This window comes from Juglans regia, chromosome 12, assembly GCF_001411555.2.
Source record: "Juglans regia cultivar Chandler chromosome 12, Walnut 2.0, whole genome shotgun sequence".
Classification (NCBI taxonomy): domain Eukaryota; kingdom Viridiplantae; phylum Streptophyta; class Magnoliopsida; order Fagales; family Juglandaceae; genus Juglans; species Juglans regia.
This window is the reverse complement of record NC_049912.1, coordinates 15,627,341-15,651,079: the sequence shown is the minus strand read 5'-3', so window position 1 is coordinate 15,651,079 and position 23,739 is coordinate 15,627,341. Positions and strand designations below refer to the sequence as shown.

At 36.0% G+C, this 23,739-nt stretch overlaps 1 protein-coding gene across 2 annotated transcripts in view; it reads right to left on the bottom strand.

The window, feature by feature from the left end:
* The window catches only part of LOC108993852 (signal peptide peptidase-like 3), a 32,506-nt gene extending 17,453 nt beyond the window's left edge, over nt 1–15,053 (bottom strand). The window contains exons 1-5 of one of the 2 annotated variants that reach the window (XM_018968885.2): nt 14,813–15,053; nt 12,286–12,444; nt 10,172–10,283; nt 5,904–6,023; nt 868–1,025 (exon numbers count right to left, since the gene is read on the bottom strand). In XM_018968885.2, the coding sequence (XP_018824430.1) occupies nt 868–1,025; nt 5,904–6,023; nt 10,172–10,283; nt 12,286–12,444; nt 14,813–14,968 (705 nt within the window). In that variant the 5' untranslated portion in view covers nt 14,969–15,053. Of the gene's footprint in view, nt 1–867; nt 1,026–5,903; nt 6,024–10,171; nt 10,284–12,285; nt 12,486–14,812 lie in introns of both variants that reach the window. The other variant, XM_035683672.1, reaches the window with a different exon arrangement.
* Between the last annotated feature and the right edge of the window lie 8,686 nt (nt 15,054–23,739).

The window sequence follows — 23,739 nt, the reverse complement described above, 5'->3', positions numbered from 1 at the left end:
ATTGTTGTTTTCCCTTCCCACAAATGTGGCTAATTGCATAGAAAAGTTACAGTGACACCTTTTTATGGAGCGTACTACGTGAAATTTAAATTTCACCTAGTAAACTGCACTAAGGTGTGCTCTCCGATGTCTAAAGGAGGCTTGGAAGTTTGAAACTTGCTTTTGTTTAACTATGCCATCCTAGGGAAGTGGCTTTGGGGTTACCAACATTTAGGGGAGGCCTTTACGGAAAGCAGTAGTGGATTCGAAATTCAGTAATGCTTAGAGTAGGTTTAATAAAGTACACAGGCCACATGGCATAGGGTTAAGGAAAAGCATCAGGAAACGATGGAGAGCTTCTTGTAATCATACTAGACCTCAGGCAAGGAGATGGCTCAAGGACTCAATCCTAGCATGACTTATGGTGTGGTGAGAAGGCTCTCGAAAGCTCTCCTAGACCATATAGTAATGTACTCAGGAGGCTTCAGTGGCTGATCTATTGGAGTTCACTAGAGGATCCCCACAGTGGAATGTTAACCTTCTCAGAGCAGCTCATGACTGGAATATTAACACCCCCACATAGTTCGTGAATCTCTTGTACTCTACTAGATTACGCCCAGGTGATGTAGATAAGATTCTTTGGGCCCCTTCCAAGAAAGGGAAGTTCATCGTTCGATCATTCTATAAAGTTAAGAAATTCAAGTTTGTGAGAATGAACTGACAAATTTATTGATTTCAATGGAGCTAGCTTTCATGAGTTTCTTGTTTCTCTCTATGTGCTTCCTCTTGTATTGCTGTGTACTTTGGCTACAGCTATTCATTAGATTCAATAAAGTCTTATTTTTCCTATCGAAAAAAAGGGAATGAATAAATGGTTGAAGGTGAAACCTTTGGAGATAGTTCATTATAGCGCTCATTAGCCTGCTGAGGAGCAGTTATCTGGGACCAACATGAAGCACATAAAATTGTTACGACAGCCATCATCCATAAAAATGCCACTGAGAAGTCAACAACTGGACGTTTTGGAGCATATAATAAAAGTTCCACTGCAAAAAGATCAATTAACCACATATAAACTATGAGATAAATACAAACTTCATAATTGAAAATATGAGGGCTTATAAACGAGCAGAAACACATAAATTCAGAATTATTACAAAAAAGAGAGATAGTATACGCCCCTATCCATGTAGAAAGCAATTTGACCAACATATTCTTTAGCTCTTCCACCAACATCCCTTCGCTCTCTCCACATACTCCACATTAAACACAAAAGGACCATCTTCCAAGTGGCTAAAACCGTGTGATTTCCAATTGACCTTTATGACAATCTAACAACTCTATTAGCTTTGTAGGCATTATCCATTCTACTCCAAAAGCTTTAAAATCACATTCCTTTTTTTTTTTTTTTTTCTGAGATCGGTGAAAGCTTAAAATCACATTCCACAATGCTGTTGCAACTTCACAATAGAGGAGAAGGTGACCTTTGGATTCCCTGCAAACCCCTAGGGGTTTAATCAGGTGGTAAGGGTCTTGATCTTGGAGGTATACTCCTTTCAAGTCTAAGGTTCGAACCCTTGGGTGCAAACAATTTCTAGGGGAGACTTATTGGTGAAAAGCCAATGATTTACCTAATTGGTGCGATGGGTACGTGTTACACAGGTCTGGGGTTTAACCGAGTAAAAGATATGTTACATTTGCACGGTCTCCGGAATTCCTTGTTGTAAAAAAATCTATGGACCCTGCTCCTTAGCACATGCAGCACCAATCCACCTTTATGACATTTCTCTTATATTATGCAAGTCAAAATCTTCCCAAGAGTCGGCGTCCATAAACAAATTTACTCACAAAGGTACATTGATTTTCCAAATGCCATTCCAGGAAAATGGGAATCATCCATAAGTGATAATGCCGCATAGTACAACCTAAGTACAAACTTCCTCAAGGAAAGAACCACCAAATACTATCTTCCATACCTTGTCTGAATCGGAGAGTACAATAATTCAAAAAATGTAGTTACGACTTCAACCTCCCATTAGACAGATATAATAATAGATAAGTTCCACTGAAGGTTCTATTAGAATAGCATATGTTAGTTGCTACCCACACCTCCTTACACAGGCAATATTGAACAACTTTGGAAATGACCCCTTTAGTGGTCCATCCCCACACCATACGTCATTCCAAAAGTACATCTTGATTCCATCCTGCACTTTGATAGGTAAAAGAGATTTTATTAATACAATAGGAAATAGGCGTACCCCAAGTACACAAAGACATATACAAGAGAAGACACCAAGTCAAGAACTAGATACAAGAAAATCATGAAAGCTACGGCCGTTGAAATCTACATCAATTTCCCATGACATCAGTGAGTCAAAGAAGCATTTTAGTTCCTCCAATGAGCATTCCTTGTCCTCAAAGTTCTGATCATTCCTTTCCCTCCAAATGCACCACAATAGAAATATAGGTACCATCTCCCATATTGCTACAATTTGCGGCATGCCGTATAAACCTCGTTAGCTGGCAAGGAGATCCACCATCCTCCCAGGCATAACCCATGCCGTCGTCACTCTACTAAAGATATCATCCATAGGCCCTAGCCGCCTCATAATGAAGAAACAAATGATCCACTGTCTCTCCACTTCTCTTACACATGCAACACCAGTCAATTACTATGATCCGTCTTTTCCTTAAGTTGTCCATGTACAAAATCTTCACCAAATAAGTTGCTCAACTGAAGAAAGTGGCCTTAAGAAGCACCTAGAAGGAAAAGGATTGTGGTGTTGACTAGTAATGATCATAGAATGAGCAGAACAGAATTTCCCTTTTTAGGAAGGGATCCAAAACACCCCATCGCTGCCCCCATCCCTAGCTCCTATAGAATATAATAAATCAAAGAAGTCTAAGAATACACCAAATTCCAAACCTTCGGCTGCCCTAAGTAAATTGACATTCCACTACAGAGAGCCTCCAAAAATTCCCAATACTGAGCTATCGAAGCTTCCTGCTCAAGTGCTATCCTGCACACTATTGGAAAAGAGTCCTTTGGGGCAATGTTTTGAATACCGTACCGGATGTTGTACCGGTCAAGGCACTGGAACGAAATATTTCGGTACCGGTACCATTTCGGGATAACATTTCGAAATACACGATATATAAATAAATTATATATAAAAATTATATTCCAAAATAATAGTCTATATATAAATAAATTATATATAAATACATATATATATAAATTATAAATAGTCTAGTATGAATTGTAGGTTAAAAAATAAGCTTGTAGTTTGAAAAAAAAAAAAAAAAAACACTGGCCGAAATATCGGCCAGTACAGGCTGAAATTGAGGCCGGTACGTCCAGTACCGGCCAGTATTTTGGCCGGTACGAAGTAGATATAGTACCTGTACCGGCCGGTACGAAAAATTTCGGTACGGTACGAAATTTAAAACTATGCTTTGGGGCCCTATCTCCACAGCATATATCACGCTAAAACCATATACCAGAGCCATTACCCAGAACAAATCTAATATGCTGATAGAAAAGCTCCCATCCTCCTCTAATATTCTTCCACAACCCCACACCATATGCCCCCACTTGCTACAATGGAGCATCAGTTGCCATGTCCACTGTACTTGGAGTCAATCACCGATCTCTACCATGCATCCTTCTCTTGGTGATAACACCACAACCATTTTCCAAGAAGTGCCTAGTTGAACATCCTCAAATCCCAAACCCCCAACACACCACCTGATATTGGAGAGCATACATTCCACCGATTGACTAGATGGAATTTAAATTCCTCACCTAATTTACTCCATAGAAAATCGACCTAAAGTTTCTCAATAGGCTTTGCCACACCTGCCACTAAGGAAAAAGGGAGAGGAACTAGGTGGGCAAATTGGAGAGGGTGCTCTTGATGAAGGTGATCCGACCACCTTTCAAGAGGCATGTTCTCTTCCATCCTGCCAACCTCTGCTCAATCTTCTCAATCACATTGTCACATATGGCCTTACCTTTCAAATGTACTCCTAAGGGAAGACCAAGGTACTTCATAGGTAAAGAAGATACCTGGAATCCCAATATGCTAGCCAATCTCCTTGTATTGTGAAACACTACTTATCGGAACCAACTTTGACTTTTGCATTTGCAAAGTTACTTTCAAGCCAAAGATAGCTGCAAACCAAAGAAGAAATTCCCTCAGATAGTGTATGTGAATATGACCCACCTCTAAATATCAACAAACCATATGCAAATAACAAATGAGAGTATTAAGAGTACCACAATTAGTCTCGCCCACCAAGAAACCCAAAAGAAAGCCAACTCCAACTACCGTTGACAACATTCTACTAAAAGCTTCCATGCCACAAAAAATAATAGAGGGGACAAAGAATCCCCTTGTCTTAAAGCCCGGCAGCTATTGAGGAAGCTAAGAGTTCCATTCACCAAGATTGAGAGCTGCATGGTAGACATGCGATACATAATCCATGAACGCCATCTCTCCCCAAAATCAACTTCCAAGTAAGTAATGCAAAAATTCCAAATTAACGGCATCATAAGCTTTCTCCATATCTAATTTTCCAAGAATACCTGGCACTCTTGAATCAATTCTACTATCTAGGCATTCATTTGCAAGGAGCAATGAGTCTAAAATTTGTCTTATCATTCACAAATGCATTATGTGGCTTTGATATTATCTTTCCCATACCACTAGCACTCATTTCTAGAGCGAAGAGAAGGCAAAACAGAACAGCCGAAGCAGCATTAGCAGGCTTCTATTGCTACACAGCAATAGAGCAGGATAGCATTTTGCACCCACAATGTTATTGACACCACCCGCTTACTTAGGAGAACAAATATTTGACTAGTTTACTAAATGAAAAACTAAAATCGTTATTGATCCCACCCCATAGAAAATATCCTTGAATTATGCACAGATAGGCTTAAAAATTTACTTGCTCTTTCAACATTTCTAGCGTTTGTACCCACTAGAAGAATAGGTAAAACGCAAAGACTTCCCTTGAGGTTTTTAAAAGTGACACTGACCTTGGTGCAGTTTCCAAGAATATATCAACTTCCCCTCATCTATTAGGTTGTGTATTACTCAAAAAAATCACCAAAGACAAGAACTAGACAGAAAGAGAAACAAATATCGTAAAATACACACGAGAGAGAGAGAGAGAGAGAAACAAATATCAAAGATTACCAGAAACTTATTCTGTTAGGGCTTCGTGTAAAGAAAGAGATGATTTTGATGTTATTATAAAATAAAAGCTGAGGGGAATTTATTGTTTTCCACTTCTAAGAATTAACAAGCATGAAAACTAGTAATTTTATGTGAAGTGGTAAACAAGAAAGATGCAGCTGCCATATAATGGGAGACATGGTTAACTTTGATGGCCATAGTCCAGAAAAGGAATGAAGATCAAGACCATTCCTGCAACCCAATCTCACGCCCACTAGTTCAAGCACGCCTTAATCCATGTGACCAAAAATGAGGCCACTTACAACAAGAAAGTGTCTTTAAGCATGATCATTCCAATAGTGACAACACAAAATTTTGCTCTATATAATGTCAGATACCATAGAAGTGAGTTTACTTCATAAAAGTGAGTCTACTTTCATGTACACTCTTGGGAAATGATGCACATCTTTTAAACACCCCCATTGTATAGAAAAAACCAAGCTATGTCATTTCTCGTGGTGAAAATGAATAAACAAAAAAAAGGCACTTCTCATTCTCCAACTTCTGTGTCTCTCCAATGGTCCCAGACAGCCATATTACCCAGAACTTCCCTAACCAACTCATGTTCCTGTATAGAATAAAGATGTCTTTGCTTCTTTTAAATGTACTAGCAGTCAATGTAAACAACTGACATGCATATGCATAAATAATTAGAAATTAAAACATTTAGACGCTCACCTTTCAGTCCATCACCCATAGACTTGTTAAGAGCTTCTCCTCCTGACTTTGAAATCATTATCACAGGAATCGATATATTTAAAGCAGCGTCACTGTCAGAACAATCCATCTCAGAAAGACCTGAAATGATTGCAACACAGGACAAAAAATTAGCATTGAATAAAATAATAAAAACCTCCAAAGTCATTGATCAAAAGTCAAATTCTCTGTTTCAACATATTCTGGTAAGCAGGATCCATTGCATTAAAACCAAAAAAAAAAAAAAAATACAAAGTAAAAGTTAAGAACATGTCGACATAAGTTGTTTCAGAGATGTCAAATGGCATTTGAAACCGGTCCAAAGCTACAAAAACCCAAGCCCAGCTAATTTTCTTATGTTCCAACACGAAAAATCTTCACACATACAATATAATCTTGATAAGGTTAACATGATAACATTATGAAAAAAATAATGGTACCTATTGTTTGGCTAGAATTTAGTTTTGAACCAAAGTTGAAAGTTCTGATTGCTAAAGTTAATACCTAAGGGCTTGTTTGCGAAACACATCTCATCTAATCTCATCTCAAAATTTCTCATAATTTTCTTCCCAAACATCACTAAAACACAAACACTTTTTAATTTCAACAACTTTTTCATCTTATCATTACCTAATCGTAACAATTTTCGCAAACTTAAAAACAAAACACAAAAAATAATTCTACTTTTTCAAATTTCCAAACAAAAATAATATTAAAAATAATATTCTAACAATATTTTAACTTTATAATATTTTTTATTCAACTTTTTCTCTCTCCTTTCCCAAAACCCAATAAAACATCTTATCTAAACAATTTCATTTCTATTCACAAACCATTTCACTACTATTCAAAAAACTCTCATATCATCTCATTCCCTAAGCATCCCCTAATTTCCCTAATGCTTCAAGCAGTAAACACAGTTTACATAAATTGCAACCCTTCACATGTTCAGAGGATCAAATTAAGGAACTTAAAAACAGTGTGTCTGCATTTCACTTTTTAACAAAGTGAAACTTTCAATTACAACAATTAACTACTAAAAGTTCTGATAATGCTTCAGGCAGACAATGGCATTGACCAAAAAGACTAGATGTTATCACTTCACTTGTTCATAGGGTTTGTAAAGCACAAAAAGGAAGAAGTGATAAATTCTGCCATATCACTTAAGTAAGAACTAAATGCTTGCACCATCATCTCATGCGGTGCATTGGCTTGAAAGGAATGATAGGAGCTTTGAACATAGGGAGTGTGCTCTTTGGATGAACTTAGAAGCTTCCTTTTCAGCACCTTATTTCTTTGGGCTTCTGTTATTGTACTCAATGGAACTAGTGTTCATTCTCTCTTGTATTATTTTCTACCTTCTAACTTGTAACGAGGTGTTTTCTTTCATACACTCCTATGTACTTGAGCAATGCCTATTTACTTGACTCAATAAAATTTATTTTAGCAATAAAAAAAAAAACCATCATCTACACTTCTACTACTGATTTTTTGTGTAGAATTGAAGGTTTTAGAAATGGGCTTTGGAGAGAGGAATAATCACAAAAAGAGAATTTCTTAAATATGTTGAACCGGTATGCCAAATGTGGGCACAGTGGCATAAAGCATCTGGGTATACTTTTCACAATCATGCCATCTAACACTTCCTTCAAGCTGGAGTACATTGATAGGCAGCAGCATGCTCAAAAACCCAATCAGAAGTACTCAGAATTCCAAGGATTAAGGCTACAAGTGGATAACGTGAATAATGGAATGGTTGAGGAAATAGCAAGAGTACATATTGTAGCACATAAACCACGTCTGGCAGTTAACCGCCCCCAAGATCCGAGCGCCATGGCCATCATTGGCAATGTTTATTTCAAGACCTGGGTCCCCGATGATTGCATTATGACTGGCCCTAACAATCTTCATCGTTCTGCTTTAGACCCACCCCACTAGCCTAAATCAGCCCATACCCAATTTCAGTTTTCTGACACACCTGTCCTCCTCGCTTTTTTAAGATAATAACATCTCTTTGCAATGGTAGAAATTCAGACACTCCCCCTTGTCCTCGTTTAGCAGCCCACCATCGACACTCTGCCTTTGTGCCTTCTCTGCCACAGAACCTCCACCACCACTATGGTTTTTAATGATTTTACAACACCAATTCACAGTTTAGCAATTTTTTACTTATACCAAATCACTCCTCAGGACTAAGCAATAGCAGACTTCGTCAACACTGCCAGTAACAAGCATTGGTTTACTGCCCCTGCTCACCACTTGCTCGATCAATGCACCAGTCTCACCACACCATCCTTCCCCATCCTGGCTCTTCTGCTGAGACCCAGCTCAATTTTTGCCACCAATGCACATCTGGAAGAAAAAGATAACCAATAGAAGTTCAGTCGGTCACCTTCTCCAACCCAAACCAGCAAGTTCCAGCTGCAAACTGCTTTCTAGTGATGCTCCCCCATGAGAAGTGTATTTTATCAAGGCTTCAAAAGATTGGGACTCGGGAGGTGGAGATTCTTATCGCATTCTTGGATTGTTTGTATTCTATTCAGCGAGAATGGATGCATGGTGAGGACAAGCTCTGTTGGACCCGTTAAAACATGGGATGCTTGAAAATAAGTGTTATATCCCCATGACAATAACTTATTCCCTTGGAAGAATATGTGGGGAACCAGGTATCAACAGTAACCCCTTTGTTTAGACAGTTGCCCTAGGAAGATCCTTATTTTGGATAAAGGGACTTGTCAGAATTTTATTCCGGACACTCATGGATAACTTAAGAAAACAGTATTATTGTGATGGATTGGCATTGCAGGTAAACCATAGATCACCTATTACTGCATTACGAGGCAGCTGGTACTGAATTCTATTTTCCAGTTTGTCTGGCTTAAATTGGGTTATGTGCACTACCAAGATTGGTCAGAACTTTGTTTTGAACAGCCAATACTTGTAAAAACTAACAAATAATTGGGTCATGCCTCGCAGCATGGTGGAACATTTAGCGTGGCTGAAAGGGAGATTTAGCTGTCCACAAAGTGAAGCAATGTGGAAGACAAGATCAAGTTGTTTGTTGCAGTGTCTGTGAATTGAAGAAAATGACCAGAACTTTTAGGCCCCATTTTGTTTCACAAATGGTCCCAACCCATCTCATCCCATCTGTGTAACCAAACGAGGCCTTAGTATAAGGAAAACATGGCGGCGGAAATTAAGGATTTCTTTCATCAATACCTTTTATCATTGGATGATTTCTCATTTTGGTTTTTCTATTCCTAGTTTCCAGGCTTCTTCACTCTTTCCTCATTTTATTCTTAAGTGTTCCTGTAATCGGAAAACACCTTGTTTGATAACAATTAAGGTTAACTTGCTCATCAAAAATACAGAAAAACCCAAAATCCACACAACCCACAAAGGATCGAGGCGATACTACTTTAGTCATAGAAAATTTAAAAAGATTAAACAAGTACTGAAAACTACTAAACATTGACAAGAAAGAAGTGCTACAGCCAAAAAGAGATTTTATAAAAGTAAATTGACATATCTCCATGTGATATATTAGATCTACTTTACAATAAAAATAATTTTACAATTTGACATACCAAATCAAGTCATTTCAGTTTGTAAGTTTACTTTTGTGAAATCCCTTTGTGGCTAAAGCATTTCTCTTAAATAAATAATTCCATGTTATCAATTGATAGTAAATCTAAGAATTGAACCTAAAAGTTCAACCTAAAAACAAATCCATTCCTTTGGCGAATACAACCTAAATATGGTATCCATAAATCAAACTTGAAGATGAATGAATATTATTAAAAAATGAATAAATATAGAAATGACTTATATTTTAAATCAGAACAGATTTTTTTATAATTACTAATTACAAACAGAGAAGTGCTACAACCACAGAGAGATTTCACCAAAGTAAACTCACAAACTGACGTGGCTTCATATGATACATTAAATCTATTTTACAATAAAAGTAACTTTATAATCTGGCATACCATGCCAAATCACATCAGTTTGCAAATTTACTTTTGTGAAATCCTTTTGAGGCTAAAGCACTTCTCTTACAAATAACTAGCATTGCAAGGTACAAAAGAATAAAAGTTTCAACAAATATAAGAAGAGTGGCAAAAGTTTTTTAAAATATAAGGTTGTATTTGCAAACAACGTATATTGTAAAATGTCTTCTGTTGGATCAAAAGCTGTTTATTAATAAGATTGTGGATAACAATCTGTATGACTGCATTTAAAATTCATACCTTCTTTGTCATTCATAACCACCAAGGCCGCAGCACCTCCCGATTGTGCAACTTTCGCCTTTTGCATGAAGTCACATTCACCACGTATGGACAAGACAATAAATCCAGAGAGCTGGAAAAGCAGAAAAAAACCATATTTAAGCTGATTCTTCACAAAATTAACAATTTCATCCATTTGGCATTATGAATCAGAGAAACAATAATGCTTTATCAATCATTCAGTCTAACAACCACCCTTACTCAATGATCTTTGGACTACTCCCAAGAGGTTTGACATGTCTTAAGTCCTAAATTTGATCTAAATATGGAATCACCTAAACTTTTTTTTTTATTAGTAAGAAGAATTTTATTAATCCACATAATTAGGTGAGGCCCAAGTACACAGGAAGTATACGAGAGATGAACCTAATTAGAAGCTAAGCGCTGTGAAAAACAGCATAAAAATCATTAAAATTAGTCTCATTCAATACAATAGCCGAAGCCCAAAGTTACAATGTATGAAAGAAGAAGTCCCTGAACCCTCCCATTGAACGTTCCCTATTATCAAAACAGCAACCATTCCTCTCATTCCAGGTACACCACATTAAGGTCTCGTTTGTTTTCGTAGATGAGATGAGATGAGTTGAGATAAAAGTTTAAAATTGAATAAAATATTGTTAAAATATATTTTTTTAAATATTATTATTGTTTTGAGATTTGAAAAAGTTAAATTGTTTATTTTATTTTGTGTGAAAATTTAAAAAAGTTGTAATGATTAGATGAGATGAGATGAAATGTGTTGTGAAAACAAACGAGGCCTAAACATAGAAGCACCACATTAAACATATGGAATCACCTAAACTATTAGTATTAACCACCTAAAGATTCATTGTATTCCTCGGTGGGGTTGGGATCTACGCCATGGCTTAGACCCAACTTGAGGGAGCATCTGCTGATTCTTGTTGTCTATGCCTGTTCCAGAGGGTAGGGTTCTACTATGGTCATGCCCCAAGTAGGAAAGCCACCTTCGATTGCCCCTCCTACCTTTTTTACTCAGCAAAAAAAAAAAAAAAAAAAAAAGAATCCTTTGGTCTAACATCAACTCAAGTACTAAAAGTTCTTTCAAAATCTCAAAAGCTTTCACGGTTTTCCCACAGTTATAATATTTTTCCATGGTATGTATACATCATGAATTTAAGGTAAAGTGATTGGTAATGTGATACCCCATATGATATGGATAAGAATGGGTGGTATATGGGATCCCACATTACTTACGAAAGAGAAGTTCTTGCTCTTTATAAGGTTCCAATGGGACTCCAATTGTATCATTGACTAGTCATTTTAGAGTATAGGCCATGTGGTTTAGGTCTTCCTTTAGGACGTTACAAATGGTATCAGAGTCTATCTCAACCAGAAATGTGGAACTTAAGCCATGCCACCTACAATGGACAGGCCCGACGAGAACGTCGCGAATTTAAGGGGGGTAGATTGTGATACCCCATATGATATGGATAAGAGTGAGTGGTGTATGAGATCACACATTGCTTGGGAATGAGAAGTTCTTGCTCTTTATAAGGTTCAAATGGGACTCCAATTGTATCATTGACTAGTCCTTTTGGAATATAGGCCATGTGGTTTGGGCTTTCTATTGCTCTCAACTAGAAATGTGGGACTTGAGCCATGCCACCTATAATGGACAAGCCCGACGAGGACATCGGGAATTTAATGGGGATAGATGTGATACCCCATATGATATGGACAAGAGTGGATGGTGTATAGAATCCCACATTGCTTGGGAATGAGAAGTTTTTGTTCTTTATAAGGTTCCAATGGGGCTCCAATTGTATCATTGACTAGTCCTTTTGGAATATAGGCTATGTGATTTGGGCCTTTCATTGAGGGGTTACAGGTAAGAATAGTTCGAACTCACATTCCAGAAGAATAAATAAGTTTCATAATAAAAAATCTTACAAGTTATCAGTATTTATCAAATATGTTCCTAGGTCACATTTAAAAAGGTATTCCTTTCCTCTCATCTTTAACTCATTTATAAGTGGTCAATTCAGTGTTAGAAATTTTTTGACTAAGAACTAAAGAGATTTTACAAGTTTAAACATGGAAATCCAATGCAATACCTTTGAAGATGAACTGGAACAGCAGTTGGAGGGATTTGCAAAAACTGCAGGCAATCTGATGGCTTTTTCAGCATGAGAAGGCACTAGAGCCCCAAATTTTGCATTCATCCCAACCAAAGTTTTGCCTTCAGCACCCCCAACCCAGTTCTTGACCTTGACCTGGAAGATTTAATTGCAGTAAAGAGACCCCATCAGTTTATCTGCCATACATATTCAGGCTTGAAGTGTCAAAAATTATTTAACAAGATTGGTAGAATCAGACTTTATAAATATAACCTCTAATAACATTTGTTGACTTTCACATCAAATTATTCAAAATCTTCTGTGGCCAGATTTTACAAGATCATACCCTCGTCCTTTGCAGTGTATTAAGGGATATCACTTTAGGCTTGGATGCAGTTAACTCATTGTTTTTCTATTTTAATGAGCTTGACTTCTTGGAACTGTTGAATTTTAGGACTAAGATTTATCCAATTCTTTATATGTCTCATAAGCACAAGGATTCAGCACCTTTCTTGCATTTTCTACTAACACTATAATACTGAAACACAAAGCATCCTATGCTACCTAAACTCATTCCTGGTTCTTTCATTGTAATTTATATTCAAGAAAACTGTAAGATGGGCTTAGCTGTATAGCACAGGAAGCGCACAAAAAAGACTCAGGGAATTGAATTTTTGACAACATCTCTACATACCATAAATCAAGTTACAAAAGAAATGTGACAACCATCAAAATATTAGACAATATATTTTCAGAAGGAAAATGATAAGCTTACAACTCTTTTACGACTTGATTTTAAATCAAGTGTAGTTATGTAATATCGAAATTATTCTTTTTTAATGAAATGTCACAACTACATTGGTTGCATCTAAAATGAGTTGTAGCGTAGTTGTAAAAGAGTCATAGTTGTATCATTACCCTTTCCAGGAGATATAGGTGTATCATTACCTTTTCCAGAATATCTCCAAACCACGCCCAGTATGCTTTCATAAAAAAGCTCAATGAGCATACTTATCTGCAATAGAATACCTTTTACCCAACACTTCCACATATTTAGCCCCCCAAACGCTTCGAAAAGATTATCACGTTTTAGTGATAAATGAATACCCAAAACTACTGGAACCATACCAGGAGTAGTTGGGTCCCTAAAATAAACTAAAGCAATCTAGGTTGGGTCCCTAAAACAAACCCTAACCAACCTAGAAACCTAAGCTCTCCCCTCCATCATTCGAGGTACAATAAATAACTTTTCTCAACTCTACACCACAAAATAAGCAATCTTGTATAGACTTCTAAACACGTCCTCAATATCCCCCTCACACCCCCCAATCTTGGTCAGACCTAAACCTAATGAAATTCCCTTTTGTATTAGATACAGCCCGAAAGACATAAGACAAGGTAGCCAGCATTGTCATTCATCAACCCTTTAATATTACAAAAGATAACGGTGCTTATCTTTCTGTTCTTGGTTTACATTGAAAAAAGAAAATGCAAATGACACAAAAAAAAAAAAATCAAATATAATCTAACAAAATTAGGTCTGCAATCATGCTACTAGGCCTCTATTAACATTTCTTTATAGGTAAATAGACTAACATTATTCATTCTCAATTCTTTCTCCTGTACGATGTTATTCCTTTCTTAAATTTAAAATGGCCTTATAACCTTCCTACTTCTTTTAGTACGTAATTTTAACTACATTCTCATCGTTTCACCCTGGCTTACAGATGCCAATAGTGGGCCATACCCAACACATCCATCTGGCTTACCCAAAAAAATAAAAAATAAAAATAAAGTTTATTTTATTTTATTTTGCCCCCACAATGTTTTGCCTCTCTAAAGCAACCATGAGCACAGAAAGCTAAATTCTAATTCATACCTCCAGCCAAAAAGGTATAAAGAAGCTGATTTTTCATTCATCATTATATACCTCATCGGCCACAAGTTATCTGCCTATCACATATGAAGTTTCTAGTCCCATACTCTACCAGCCAATGAGTCAAGTTATACATGAAAATAAGTAAAAAAAAAAAAAATGAGAGACTACATTTGTGCATGACTTCGTTTATAATTTCCAACTACTTGGCCAAAATTCACCTCTTAAACAACAGACATATAGGATTTTGTTTGACCTTTAGAAATCTCGTGATCAAATCCTAAAAACCTTTGTCATTATGCCACGCACAAATTATGTAAAGATTTCAACTATTCGTCACGAAAATTCGACGCCAAAACAAATGCATGGTATTCCAATAGAGATTGCGTGATTATATCTCAAAAACATGTTCATCATGCCACATAAGAACTATGTTATGATTTTAATTATTAATCATGAATATTCCACGCCAACACAAATGCCACATTATATACGTCCATTAAAGCTCTATAACTATCTCCATAATTGGAGATGCGAAAAATGAGTATAAACCAAGATCTCGTAATCAGATCAATAAACGACATTTTCAAGAAATGGACAAAAGAAGGGAGGACGACTTGAAATTGTTCTTTGGAAAAAAAAAAGTACCAATTCGAAGGAATTGTTGCATGAGGGAGACTTGGGGGCCTCCCCAACGTTCCCCTTGGCATCGTCAGCGCCCACGAACGATAAACAAATGAGAATTAAGACAATGGGAGCCGAAAAAATGCGAGGATCAGGCCAAGAAGAAGACAAGGACATCATGGGCACCTGAATGGGAGCTTCAATCAAAACTAAGGTGGGGAAGAGATGGGTAAAAATTGGTGTAAAGGGGAAAGGGAGATTCGTGGATTTTACCCCTAGACTGTTTTTCTCTGCACCAGTCACAATCCAACGTGTCAGCACCATCTACGGTCCTATTTTTTCTTGACAACTAATTATTAATTATGTATTGGTGTCATTCGTTTTAATACCTAATTAAATTATACATTATTTTTCTAAATTGTTCTGTTAAATATTATTAGTTTTTCAAGATTTTAATAGACAATTTTATCCTTGTCATTTATAGTCGGAACAACTCCAGTAACGTATTTGGGTAGTGAAGTGATTTGAGCTTTTTTGGGCATATCATATGTGGTGCCTTTGGGTTAGTTAGTCGAGTAGAATGTGTCATCGATGCAACATGTATATTTTGGCGTGCTGGATAATTTGAGACAGGCAAATCATCTTGCATGTTGGTTGGATATGAGTGATTTTCTAGAATTAAACGGTGGAGTATTTTCCATTCCAAACATTTTATACAATGAGACTTTATGTGATGAGAATCTATATTATGTGATATGAGTTTTATATGCTTGAGAAAATTAGAAAAGGTGATTCCTCGACTGAGTGAAACATATATATATATGTGTGTATATATATATACATATACTTGGGTTTTGCACAAAGGGTAATTTCTTAAAGGGTGATGCATTGCCATATTTATATACTTGTGTTTTACTCCAAGGATATTCCTCACCATGACTATGAATGCATGTGTTTTGCTTAAAGGGTGATTCTTCGTCCATACAAGTATATATGTTCACATATCTTTTACATGAAATTGTGCATTACATCATCACATGCACTATCTCTCATTGGCGGTTTTGTTATAAATGTTTAATCTACCTATGGTTTCGTTTATCACAGTTGTCCGCATAAAAATATCTACGAGTACACAAAATCGTAACAAGTAGTAAAATATTTTAATGAAAACGGATGTTGAACCCACATGGAATAATTATGCTATTGAATATTGAAATTGACTAAATTAATTACTATTTGGAAAATTGAAATTTGAAGAATAAATTATCTAAATTAAATTGAAAACAATAGCATTAAAATTAAGATTTTAAAGATAATAATAATAGATCTAGAGTATTTGATTTCATCTAGCAAATTTCACACAATTTATTATTCTTTATTATAGAATTCTAATTATCCCAAGTTGATGATAAAAATCTCTTAACTATTCAATATTTTCTTTTAAACAATACTAAAAATATCTTCAAGTAATAGCTTTATATCTCTATGTGAATTTAAGTAATTGGAGACTCATTAAGTTCTTTGATTTTTTCTTGAAAATCACACTAATCGCGGTAAAGTATCTCTACTTTTATTTAACTAATGGTGCTTAATGCTCGAGCTTTAATCACAAATCACTTGTCTTATTGCAATTCAATAGATCGAACAATAATTAGTTAGAAAATTACAAGCATTAAGAACAATGAATAAACACTCAATTATGAAAATATTGAAAATACGATAACTTAAAATATAAGTTGTGTGTTCAATGCTGGACTACATCAAAACTCTAGAAAATAAAAATTAGTTTATAATGAAATTGAAAACAAAAAGAATAAAACTAGTGATTTTCGTTGGAGTTGGTTGTTAAAGCATGCGGCTCTCACATCTGCTCCCCATATCCACCTCCTTCAAAGTAGGGGTGCTACCCGCATGGTGTGGGGCGAGGGCACCCCCTTCCCTCCCCCCGCCCCGCACCATGAGGGGGGTGCGGTTTCAATCCCGCACCCCGCCCCCTGGAGGCGAGGGTGGCTACCCCCCGCTCAATCCAGTGATTCACTGGATCTATAATTTTTTTTGAGTCTAAATTTTTTTTAGACCCAAATTATAATATAATATAATTATAAATTTTATTCAAAAAAATATAAACTCATTAAAGTTTTATTTTAGATTGCTTTGGCCTCCTAAGCCAACATTTATATAGGAGGCCAAGGCAATCCATTAACTTGAATTCAAGTTTTTAACAAATTATATATATTTATATACAATATATATTTATATAAATATAAAAAAAAATATATTTTTTTAATTTTTGAGACTGTGCGGAGCGGGGCCCCTCTGGAGTCAGCCCGCCCCCGCTATGGGTCCTTCATGCGGGGCGGGGGACCGCACCCCCGCATGGGCGGTGCGGGGTAACAGGGGGTGGGACCCCGCTGCCTACCCCTACTTCAAAGAAACTTCAAGAATAAACTCTGAAATATTTTTACTCTAAAACTCAAACTCTCCTCCTCTCTTCTATTCATCTCACAAGATGGGATTAAATAAATGTAGAAACTCAAATCCGAAAGCAAGATAAATGCAACTACAATCTAGCCTAAAGATCTGGAAAATAGTTTCTAAAAATAAATGTTAACATAAAAGAAATTATACCAAAAGTAACAAAATTATCTAAAATGGAAGATTCAGTAATAAGCGGCTTGATTTACGGAGTTTGGGAGGACCTGGTAATCAGCAGATTGATTGCAGAACCCAGAAGGGTCTCACCGAGTAGATGTCGTGTGCGTTGAATATAACTGGTCTCCTCGCCAACCGAGAGGAAAGACTCCTGACCAGGACGATAGAACCCTCTCGCCAACCTACCAAGCGGTAAAGTTGCTCGCATTTTCTAGTTGTTGCACATGATGTCATTTAGGTTGGTTGCTTAAATTGGTCATTTAGATTGGTCGCGGTTGGGTCTTCTCGCCTATCGAGAGGAAAGACTATTCGCCTACTGAGGGGTAAGTCTTCTTGCCTTTTCAGATCTCATCGCCTCTAGTCGGTCTGGCTTCATAGTCTCTTCTTTTGTATCAAAATGGTCTCTTTTTGCACTAAATCTTCTTATTCTCTCAAATCCAAGAAAATAAAGAAAAATATATAGAAATAAAATCAATAGAATTAAAGGAAAACTGACACTTTTGATAAATAAAAGAGTGATAAAAATCATATAAAAATAACACTTATTAACAATCATAGACGTTGATGCGGAGGTAGCCCTATAAGAGGTACCCAAGGAAGGACCAACCTCGCTTGAACAATAGGTACGAAGGCCTATCTCTGTTATTAGTAACTGTATTGTTTATATTGGAATTGTATTATTTAGTTCGGCAACCAACCATGTTTGGTTCGTCGTGCTTGGATATAGGGAACAAACAGATGGTTCTGTATATTATTACTATTTGGGAAATGAAGTGACATATAGATATTCTTGTGATTAATGGATAAACCTATTTATGGTTTAAACCTATGGTATAAATAGTGTTTAGTCTCCTACTAAAACTTTACTTATTCCGCTGTAGTTCAAACTTCTATTTACTTACACGTGCATTTCCTTATGAATATTACACGCCTATTCTTGACCTAAATCTTGGGTGTTGCCGACCAACTGGCATTCTTTAACGTTGTCTTGACTAAAGAAACCAACAACGAATCCAGATCCATATTTTATTTCATATGAAAATGAAGGTGATGGCATAAGGCAAAGTGGAGGTGTTGATAGATGAGGGTAAGGGACAAAAGTTAAGAACTATAAATGTTGTAGATGTTGCAATGAATGACATGGTTTATTTTAGTGATGTTTCCAACAAATACAGTTTAGATGAGTTCGTTTGGGATTTTTTAGAAAAAAGCAAAACCCATTTTCAAAAATTCTTTCTAGTTGAGGGATTTAGGATGGAACAAAGCAAGCCAGTTGTTGCATCTAGGCTTGTTTATGGGTCGATTGAGATATGTGAAAAAGATGTGGGATGTTGATAATCGACCCATGAAATATATAGTGGTCTTTTTAATTTCTTCAAACATTCTAGAGAGAGAGAGAGAGAGTTACCGAAAGATTGAAGGTGAGAGAGAGACGGCGATGGAAAATTGAAGGCTAGGGTTTAGGGCTGCAAACGAATAGAGCTGCTTGTGAACAGTTTGAGCTCAACTCGTTTAAACTCGGTTCGGACTTGGTTCATTTGATAAATGAGTTGCTCGTGACCACAAATATTGATTCGAATATTAAAAGAGCTAAACTCGTATAATCTCAACTCGACTCGATTTAGGCTCGTGAACAAAATTTGTATAAACTCAACTCGACTCGTTTTGGGCTCGTCACAATACTCATAATATTTCTATATATATTATTCTTTTATTGTATATATTTTGTGTTATACGAATTATTTTTGATACTTTGTATAAGTAATATTCTTTGTTACTTTATGTATAACAATGTGACAAAAGAATAATGTTGAGTATAATAATGTATTAAGTTCATAAAAGAATTATTGAGTCAAATGTTTATAAAGAGTAAGCAACTCTAATTTGATTATGACTAGGGTTGTAAACAAACCGAGTCTAGTCTGTCACAACCCAGCCCCGGGAAGGGCGGGATCGCGACGTACATGCCTGTCATTTTACTTTTTCTTTTCTTCATTTCTTTTCGTTCTTTTCCTCTCTTTTTTTCTCTCTTTACTTTCCATTTTCTCTTTCTTTTTCTTTTTCCAGTAATATGTGATTGGCATGGACATGACACACGTGTACTCTAAATTTTTAATTTAATAAAGGGAATACCTGATAGACATTCTATTCGAACATTCATCCATAAGAGACTCTTAGAATCCATCCCAACATAAAATGTCTATATATAAATATAACCCACCATCCATAAACATAACTGTTCTAGTTAAAGAAGATCCTAGGCGTCTGCTTCTCCCTCTGCAGTAATGCCTTACTCCCTAGCCTTTTCGTCATTACCTAGACGTTTAAAATATTTAAAACAAAAGTGAGTCGAATACTCAGTAAATAGTACACCATGCAGTGAACATACTAGGCATCTATTCTTTTTCTTTTGAAAACATGCATACATAAACGTTTGCTAATCGTGACAATGCTTTCATGCATAAAATTTTAAAGAATAAATTATACTTTCATGCATATACATTTAAGAAATAAGCAATAACTATGCTTTCATGTATAACATTTTAAGAAATAGCCATGCTTTTCATATTTCACTTTCTTTGGCCGGTACAGAATATTACGCCCTGTGTGTTAGGGTTAGCAGTCTTCCTTTGGACCTGAATTCCTCCCGTGGCCACAGATTGAGAATTCCTTTCAGTCAAGGGCAGCAATGGGTGCACTACAATACTACTTACTCGGCATTGAAATCTCCCCATTCCTTTCGTACCCTTTTCATTTATATACCCGTTACGTATTTTCATACAATAAAACATTCATTCATTCAGTCATTTCTTTCTTTCATTCCTTTCAGTCCTTTCTTTTCAGTCTTTTTCATTTAATAGTTCATTAATAGAAGAACATCATTTAAAAGCATGAGTTTAAACATCATCTTTCATGACATCTATAAAACGTCAGTTCATAGGGACAATTTAATATTAGTTCATAGGGACATCTTAAAATGTTTTCTTCTCGTCATTTAAAGCATGAGTTCATAGGGACATTTTAAGACACTTTCTTCACGTCATTGAAAGCATATCGCTTAAAGCATAAGGCATGAGACATTTATTTCCTTTCCTTTGCAATCAAAATATTTTCATAATCTTTCTTACTCCGATGCACATGCATTTTTATGAAAAATATACATTTTCATGCTATACTACATATAGAAACAACCAATAAGTTTCTTGAGAGAGTATGTATGAAAATCTCATGATTCAAAACCTTCGTGCATGCATTACTTTATACACATACACACAATTATAATTGATAGGGTGCTTAACAAGGGCTATCAAGAAAGGACTTGTACATAATATATACATTCACTCTTTCTTTAGAAGAATATTTGAAAAGAGAAAGAGAGACATTCTTTCATAAAGAGAACTTGGTGTAAGAAGCATGGTCATAGCTATTTACCTCTATGCTCCTCGATACTTCTAATGTCAATATAGGTCCTATTCTAATAAATAATAAGCGTGTTAATACTCATTCAATATCCTTTAGGCCTCCCTTTAAAAGAGAAAGTCACGATACCACAATCTAACATCCATTCTATGCTTAATGATGAAAATGCAAAGTGTCATATTTTTCTTCCTTAATGTTTAGTATTTTATACTTATTTGGTGCCTAAATGTATTCATTATTCTTATATTTTTACTTAGGAAGCAAACCGAGTTGTTTAATGCAAAACCAAGTTAATTGGGTGGTTCTGGATAATTTCGACACTTTTTTGTAATCTAGACATAACTCTCTCATCCAAGCTTTGATTGAGATGATTCAAAATTCTATGGATCACCAAGACAAAGATCTACAACTTTCATGTTTTGAATTTTGAATGATACCGGCTGAATAAAGAACTGAAATCGGGCTTGAAGTTGACGCACCTGCACTGCTGACGTTTCAGAACGTTCAGCCTTATCGTGCAATTCAAATATGCGATTTAATTGCAGATGTTTTGGATATCTAGTGCATGAAAGTTACAGCTGGAAAACACCACTTTCCTAGTTATATTAGGATTTTATTTTATTTTTAATATTTTCCTTAATTAAGTCAGATTTGGATATGGTTATTTGAGGATAGGAGATTTGGTAGGATTCTAATAAGGGGCATGGACGTGTAAAAGAGGGGAAAAATCATCATACTAAGGCATCTCTCTCCCCTCTTCTCTAACTCCTCCTTCTAGTTTTTATGATGGTTTTATATGGCTAAACTTTCATAATTGGTCGAAGGAAACGGAAACCTCGGAATCAATAAAATTGTGAGATTTTATTTGGTTTTAGTGTTCAATTTATGCTTTGAGTATCGAATTTTTTAAATACCTATTTTCATGATTGTCTCGTTTAATTACTAGGAGGCATACTAGTTTATTATTCGTTACAATCTATTGCTAGATTAGTCATCAAATCCATAATTGTTTGATCCCTCTAATTTATGAAGCAACTAAGATTTGATGATTTGCTGTGTCAGAAGTTATTAGAACTTAGGAAAAACGCTCGATGAAATTAAATGCAACCGCTTGTGCTTGTGTTGTTTAGTTTCATCGATCTCTCTAATTCTTAAGGTTGCTATTAGATTAAACCTTTAGCGCTTGTCTTGGATTGTTTAGTGGTTAAGGTTAATTAGATCGCTTGTTTTCTAATTAATTACGACTAAGAAGAGATAGGAAAATAATTCCAACGGTGAATATTCAACGTATGAATTAATATATATTTGCATCGATGATCAGTTGTAAAATTCTGATGTGGATGTTGACTTAGACCAAAGTTTGTTCTTTTGATTGATTTCAATACTTTAATTTGAATTGTTTCTTAGTTATTCATTTTAAAATTGTTTTCGTTATACTCAACCCCCCCCCCCCAAAAAAAAAAAAAAATCCTTGTTCACATAACATAAAACTAGGCTAAATACTCTCCATAGGAACGATCCTTACTTGCACTACTACATGTATTTTTAAGAGTATAGGTTTTATTTTTGGTTGCCTGCAACAACACACCAAATTTTGGCGCCGTTGCTGATGAGTGATTCTAGTTGATTTTTATGCTTCTTGTTATCCTTATTTCGTTCTTAAAATTTTTGAAAAAAAAAATCGTTAGTTTTCGATAGTTATTTTTATTACTCTAGACTGTTCCTGATTTGTTTTTCATGGTTTATTAGAATTTTCTTGATTGTTTATGATTGTAACTCGATCTTCTAATCAATGTGATTTTCAGTGTGATTCGAAATAGAGAGAACTTTGTGCAGGTTAAGGAAGGAAGCTCGGAGAAATTCTGAAAAGAACAATCTGACTCTTAATTCCCTATTTGCTAGCAATTCTGATTTAGAAGATGAGGAAGTCATGGTTGGAAATTGAACTTTGAAAGAGCTTGCCGCCCCTAATTTGAATCAACAATCTCTATACATAACGTTCCCTACTTTAGATGCTACTACTACTTTTGAATTAAAATCTGGACTAATACATCTCTTGCCCACTTTTCATGGCCTTGCAAGTGAAGATCCTCGCAAGCATTTAAAGGAGCTTCATGTGGTTTGTACGAGTATGAAACCCACGGGGGTAATTGAAGAGCAAATTAAATTAAGAGCCTTTCTGTTTTCTTTGAAGGATTCAGCTAAGGATTGACTCTATTATCTACCCTCCGGGAGTATTGTCACATGGAATAAGATGAAGAGGTTGTTTTTGGAGAAATATTTCTCAGCTTCAAGGGTAGCCAACATTCGAAAGGAAATTTTTGGTATAAGGTAGCACAACGAAGAGTCCCTACATGAATACTGGGAACGTTTTAAGAAATTATTTGCAAGCTGCCCCCATCATCAAATTAGTGAGTAGCTACTTATCCAGTATTTCTATGAGGGCCTTCATTCTACTGATAGGAGCATGATTGATGCTGCTAATGGAGGAGCTTTAGTGGATAAAACTCCCGAGGCCGCGCGAAACTTGATTGCAAATATGGCGGCCAATTCTCAACAATTTGGCACTAGGCTTGACCTTTCATTTAAGCATGTTAATGAGGTAAATATTTCCTCCATTGAATAACAAATTGTGAGTCTAACTTCTCTTATTCGTCAAATGGCTGTAGGTAATATGCAAACGGGGCTTGTGGGATTTGTTCAGTAGTAGGGCATCCAACCGATATGTGCCCAACTCTTCAAGAGGAGCACATTGAGCAAGTGAATGCGGCGGGTGGTTTTCCTGGGCAACCGCAAATGAATTATGATCCGTATTCGAACACGTATAACCTGGGATGGAGGGATCACCCCAATCTTAGCTATGAGAATCCACAAGTAAA